Genomic DNA, 6,325 nt, shown 5'->3' with positions numbered 1-6,325 from the left:
CTGTAGGCCACATAGCGAGGAGTCTTGGAATCTGACTAGACCTCAGTGCCGCGCCATGATGAAGTTGTGACCTCAGTGCCTTCGAATCTAGCTTTGGGAGAACGCATCCCATAAATTTGAACACAGCCTAAGTCTAAATGAGCTGATGGTACAGATCATGCTTCCGGTACGGGTTGGGTAGTGACATTGTGACACAGAACTGCCGCCATGTAAATACATGGGAGGGAAGAGGCAGTCCCATTCATGTTTATAACCAATACTAAATCAGCGACATTAAAGATGAAGCCCAACTGGCCACCAAAATATTGACAAGCCCCAGAGATAAGATCTCAGATGGCAATGGCCACCATGTACTAACTTCAGAAAATAAAAATTGTGCTTTTCATCTCCCTGCCGAAACCCGGGATCGAACCAGGGACCTTTAGATCTTCAGTCTAACGCTCTCCCAACTGAGCTATTTCGGCGTACAAAATGCATGGGAAACACAGAAGTACTCGATCCTGGGGACACTATGTTTTATTTAGCTGTGTTTTTTTTTTTGTTTTTTTTTTTTGTCGGTGACAAAAATTTCCTACTGTCTTTCACTTATGCTTTAAGAGAATGGTAGTAGGTTTCTTCAACTTGACTGCTCCCTCGTTGCTAATACGACGCTGATAAGTGCGCAGTGACGCCATCACGTCCGACCGAATGTAGCGTCATCCTTTCTGATGTAGAGCCGTGCGGCGGCCTTTCTTCACCGACTCTCCGTTGTCCGCTGTAATCTCACTACCTTATCCCCAGGATTCAGGTTCAATTTTTCCCATTAACAATGACTCGAAGGTCGCCGTTGCTCGCCGCGTACTTGCTGTTTGTGCTCGCTTTGAGTTTTGAGGTTTCAGCGGACGGTTTGGTGAACGATGACGTGAAGAGGACGGTAGACCTGAGCACTCATCTCGCTAAGATCACCGCTGAGATCTTGCTTTCCAACCAAGGACAGTCCTCTGTCCAGAGCTTTATATTGGCTGTGGATGCAGAACTGGCGCCTCACATGGCATACATCGGAGCTTCGGTGAGTCCAGCGTTAGCAAAGAAACAGCGCCAAGACGCATTATGTCACCCGCTAGCTAGCGTTAGCTTCTGGTCTCTTAAAAACTAAGGATAGTGTAGATAAAAACACTTTCTACATCTCCCCACTGTTGTATTCCTTGGTTTTTAGCTGCATGCATAAGCGTGGAGACTGAAAGCATGCTAGTAGCCTATAGTTTAATAACTGGCATGCAAGAAAAGCTAAGAAGCTCAAAGGGGCCAAACCAATTTGGTAATTGTTCTGCAAGTTCAAAAGTCAGTTCACCAAAAAAAAAAAAAAAAATATTAGTTGCAAGTGTTATGAGTTGTGTATTTACAAATGCATGCCATTTAGAGCAGTTTATTGAGTATAATGTTTTGGCTACACCCTCAGAGAATCAATGGGAGATGAATTTGCTAACAGTGTTAGCCTTTAACTTCCGCAGGGCTCCACGCGCTGTCACTGGCTGAATGACACGTATGCGCTGGGCAGGTCACTTCCGGGTGTGACTTCTCACAGCTCTGCCCCCTTCATTTGTGAATTATTTGCAAGACTTTTTTTTTTTATATGATACCAGGAAATTAACCTGATGCTATTCTCCTATGTGTAATATATATTATATATATATATATATATATATAATATTTTTTTTTTTTATTGTATTCCAGGTGAAGGGTGATGAAGAGGAAGATGGCACGCTTGAACTCCAACAGACAACAATCCAGGGACAAAGGTATGATCACCCTCAAGTTTGATCTCCTTAAAAAAGCAGTGTGTTCTCCATTGAAGTTCAAATGTCAGATCAGATGTTTATTTACATTTATAAGGAAATATGCATTGTTAAATTCTAGCTTTAATGTTCCACTGGAAATGCTGTCTTGTTTTGCGTTACATTAACGCACAGTACTGTATGTATATATAGCTATATATACATGTTTTGTTTAATATTGTATATAACTATAGATTCCATATTCTATATATATATATATATATATATATATATATATATATATATATATATATATATATATATCAAATTTGACTGCACAATCAACACCAACTCAAATTCCTTGTAAGTGCAAACCTATTTGGCAATAAACTGATTCTGATTTAGTTCTTGTCTAGATGAAGCATCCATTTTGTTTGCATTTCAATGTTCTTGATTTGAGATGAAATTAAAGAATCAAGATAATTCTTCTTTTTCTTCTTTTTTTTTTTTCTTTTTAAAAAGCTGAAATGTGATATCAAAATTTGACAGAGAAAAATCTATATTAACTAAAATCCGTTTTTACAATGAGCTACAGCTTTCTTTTAGGAAAATTCAGCCCAAATGCTCAATTAAAAGTTTAAAAATTGGGATTCGTGATTTGTGTATTCAAACTTAGAACTGGGTTCTAATCCAAAATGTTCTTCATCTATCTTATAACAGTGGAGAGTTCTACAAAGTGATGCTGCCCTCATCTCTGGCTGCTGGGGCTCAGCTGAAAGTGAAGACGGAGATGACATTTAGCCATGTCTTGAGGCCTTTCCCCACACAAATCACCCAGGCAGAGCGTCAGCTGGTCATCTTTCAAGGCAATCACTATATGTACTCCCCGTATCCCACCCGCAGCCAGACCACACGTGTCCGTCTGGCCTCCAAGACTGTGGAAAGCTACACCAAATTTGGCAACCCGAGCAAGACCGATGAGATCATTGAATACGGGCCATTCCGCGACGTCGCTCCATTCAGTGAGGTATGGTCCTGCCCACTTTTGGTCAGCTCCAAAAAAAAAAAAAAACATAAAAGGATGCCACAAAATGGCTGGTTAATTGTGTTTTTTTCCCCCCAATCTCTTAGGATGCAATGAAGATCCATTACGAAAATAACACACCCTTCCTCACCATCACTAGCATCACTCGCACCATTGAGGTGTCTCACTGGGGAAACATTGCTGTTGAGGAAACCATCGATCTTAGGCACACAGGAGCCATTCTGAAGGGTCCCTTCTCACGTTACGATTACCAGCGTCAGTCGGACAGCGGCATCTCCTCCGTCAAATCCTTCAAGGTTTAAATAATACGATTTTTTTGCATCTAGCTGCATAGATCAGAGTAATGTGGCCAATTTTTTATTTCTGTAAAGTGTATTTGAAATCTTTATACTTTGTAGATTTATAAAGTAGGGATTTACTATCAACTTTGCAAGTGTTTTATGTTGTCAATGAGAACAGCTACCATTATTATCAAAATAGTATCATTAGAAGGTAGATCCTCAAATTGATTATTCATGCTAATGTATTATGGTGACTCCCATCTTTCCTCCTCCACAGACCATCCTTCCTGCCTCAGCTCAAGATGTTTACTACAGAGATGAGATCGGCAACATCTCTACCTCCCACCTGCAGATCCTTGATGACTCTGTGGAGGTGGAGGTCAGACCACGTTTCCCCCTCTTTGGAGGCTGGAAGACTCACTATATCATTGGCTACAACCTGCCAAGCTATGAATACCTCTACACCCTCGGTTGGTTCTGGAAATCATTACTTATATAAGTGCTTAAAACTGAGAAGCTAACTTTTAGTATGATTGTTTTTTCAAGGTGATCAGTATGCACTGAAAATGAGACTCATCGACCACGTGTATGATGACCAGGTCATCGACTACATGACCGTGAAAATCATTCTACCAGAAGGTGCAAAGTAAGTGTTCCTAATCAAATCTGCTTACTAGCTAATTAAGGGGGCAGGGATATGTGGTGACTCGGACGTCTTTATGTTTTTAATGTTGTGTATCATTAGAAACATCCACGTGGACACACCTTACAAAATAGATCGAATGCCGAACCAGCTGCACTACACGTATCTGGACACATTTGGTCGACCGGTTTTAGTCGCTACAAAGAACAACTTGGTGGAGCAGCATATTCAGGACTTTGTGGTAAGATTTTGGGAAGAGAGTTTAATGAGTAACGCTGTTATGGTTTATTATGTTTTAATACAGGTTATGTAAAAAGATATGGAGGGGAGGACTTTTTAGGTGCAGCTTTGTTTAATTTAATTGATCCAAGAAATAATCCACTATTAGATTAGCTGTAATGGCAACAAGGAAGCCTTTTAACACGGTTGGATGCTTGTTAACGATTGACTAAGTTACTTAGTTAAATCATTTTATGTGTTATTTTTACTCCTAAACATGTTTGTAGATCAATCAAATTAAATAATCTTCTTTATCTGCAGGTTCATTACACTTTCAACAAGATCCTGATGCTGCAGGAGCCTCTGTTAGTTGTGGGGGCTTTCTACATACTCTTCTTCACCGTGATCATTTATGTACGACTGGACTTTGCCATCACAAAGGTATGAATGGGCCTAAAGTGATCAGAAGTTATGTTAGTCAAATTCCATTGGTTTGTTTACCATTTGTTCCCAAGAGTCGATTTGATTCAAGCATAGAACCAAATGGGATTCTCACAAGGTGGTTTCATTTTGTTTAAAAAGAAAGCCCAATAGTGTTGCTGTAGTTTCGCTGCATTAAAAATAATCACATATTCATACTGTTTGTAAAAGGTTACAATATCCTCTGAGCATGATGCTGCTATCACTGTGCTCTATAATTTTAGCCGTATCAGGGTCTTGCTACTAAAGGTATAATATTAATATAATAATATTGTAAACAAATAGTTTTACTTAAAGACACAAAATATTAGCAGCCTTCCTTTAGCCGGCTGACGGGCAGTGTGCAGCAGCAGGTGCAGGACGTCACACAATCTTCATGCAGCTGCAGAAAAGTCCAGTCACTCCTGGCCTAATACTGGCATTTCATAAAGGAACTAAATAGTGGGAGCAGTTTGATGGACAAATTTGGATCCATTTACTTCCTAAAACCTCTCTTCTGTTGGACTAATTTTTATGGCCTTGCATTTATTCAGGATCCTGCAGCTGAGGTGCGGATGAAGGTAGCCTCCATCACAGAGCAGGTGCTCACTCTGGTCAACAAACGTCTGGGTCTGTACCGCCACATGGATGAGGTGGTCAACCGCTATAAACAGTCTCGCGACACGGGCGCCCTCAACAGCGGGCGCAAGACCTTGGAGGCTGACCACCGCACTCTCACCAATGAAATCAGCTCTCTGCAGGCCCGCCTCAAGACGGAGGGCTCCGACCTGGCTGAAAAGGTTGGGACCATTATTAAAACTGCCGTTTAAAAGGAAAGTTAACCCAGATCGCTGCTTTGCTTACTAGTTTGTTTTTTCAATTTCAGGTTGGGGAGATCCAGAAGCTGGACGGTCAGGTGAAGGAGCTGGTGTGCCGCTGCTGCTCAGAGGCGGAGCGTCTGGTTGCCGGTAAGGTCAAGAAGGAGACTTACATTGAGAGTGAGAAGACTCTGACCGGCAAGAGACAAGAGCTCATCAACCGCATTGACAGTCTGCTGGATGCTCTCTAAACGTTGCACACACAGACACCCCTGCTTTTTATGAAACCGATGTGAAATGTGACACTTAATGTTTTTTTCTTTTCAACCATCATTGCATCCAGACATGGACTATCAACATCTCATTTTATGGAAGTGATGAGTTTATCTGGACATGTACCTCTGTGCCTGGGGATAAACTTGTGGTCACTGTGCTGCAGAGCAGCTGACATAACCGTGTTTGTTTCTGATCTTTATTTGAACGACCCCTTAATCTCGGTTTCATTTGCCTCAGATTTCATCTCCATATCATTCGCGGGGAAGCATGCATGGGTTAATGGACTGTATTTGAAAATGGGTCTCACATCTTTACTCACACATACTGTTTTCTGAAACTGATGCGGTGAATACAACATTTTGCCCCGGACTGACATTTTGAATTTAAAGCTCTGAAGCTGCATCAAGGCCAGCATTGTTTTTGACAGTCAACATCCAACTCATATTTTCTACATTTTGTATGATTTTCAATTCTTTTTTTTTTTTTTTTTTTGACTGAGATTAAAGGCTTAAGGAGATTTGAGTGTGTAGAAGAGAACACATGGAAACTGTTATTTTGGGAAAGGGGCATTGATGTGAATCTCAGTTAAATTTGGAAATAAAGTTTGGATAAACTCATTCTGGTTTAGCTTTTTGTCTTTTTCATTCCTTCCTCTATTAGCACAGTACCTTTGGTTCACCACAAGAGGGCATACTGGCTTCAAGAACAGAGATTTACTCTTATAAGGCCCTTTTGAACACCTAAAAACTACCTGGAAAATTTCCATTTCCTTTTTTCTGAGAAAGGCATCTTATAGTACGATTATTCCATATTTTCATAGTTTTTTCCTG

The 6,325-nt window shown here is 40.7% G+C and overlaps 1 protein-coding gene and 1 non-coding gene across 2 annotated transcripts; one reads left to right on the top strand and one right to left on the bottom strand.

The window, feature by feature from the left end:
- Positions 1–391: 391 nt before the first annotated feature.
- On the bottom strand, positions 392–464 carry trnaf-gaa. The gene has a single exon. It is a non-coding gene; the product is annotated as a tRNA-Phe (tRNA).
- A 204-nt stretch (positions 465–668) lies between these two features.
- On the top strand, positions 669–6,112 carry LOC107091506 (dolichyl-diphosphooligosaccharide--protein glycosyltransferase subunit 1-like). Its single transcript, XM_015385467.1, has 10 exons — positions 669–1,048; positions 1,714–1,778; positions 2,475–2,781; positions 2,886–3,095; positions 3,358–3,550; positions 3,627–3,726; positions 3,826–3,964; positions 4,264–4,383; positions 4,956–5,201; positions 5,288–6,112. The coding sequence occupies exons 1-10, from the start codon at positions 809–811 to the stop codon at positions 5,468–5,470; spliced, it is 1,803 nt and encodes a 600-aa protein (XP_015240953.1). The 5' UTR covers positions 669–808; the 3' UTR covers positions 5,471–6,112.
- Positions 6,113–6,325: the final 213 nt, after the last annotated feature.

This window comes from Cyprinodon variegatus, unplaced genomic scaffold (assembly GCF_000732505.1).
Source record: "Cyprinodon variegatus isolate N-32 unplaced genomic scaffold, C_variegatus-1.0 Scaffold340, whole genome shotgun sequence".
Lineage (NCBI taxonomy): Eukaryota > Metazoa > Chordata > Actinopteri > Cyprinodontiformes > Cyprinodontidae > Cyprinodon > Cyprinodon variegatus.
The sequence above is the reverse complement of the archived record's forward strand: the minus strand, read 5'-3'. Positions and strand labels throughout refer to the sequence as shown.

Excerpts from the sequence above, each read along its gene's own strand:
- LOC107091506 (XM_015385467.1), top strand. The coding sequence starts at position 809 with ATGACTCGAAGGTCGCCGTTGCTCGCCGCGTACTTGCTGTTTGTGCTC. Across the intron at positions 1,779-2,474 it reads ACAACAATCCAGGGACAAAG|TGGAGAGTTCTACAAAGTGA; the intron begins GTATGATCACCC and ends ATCTTATAACAG. Across the intron at positions 3,727-3,825 it reads ATTCTACCAGAAGGTGCAAA|AAACATCCACGTGGACACAC; the intron begins GTAAGTGTTCCT and ends GTGTATCATTAG.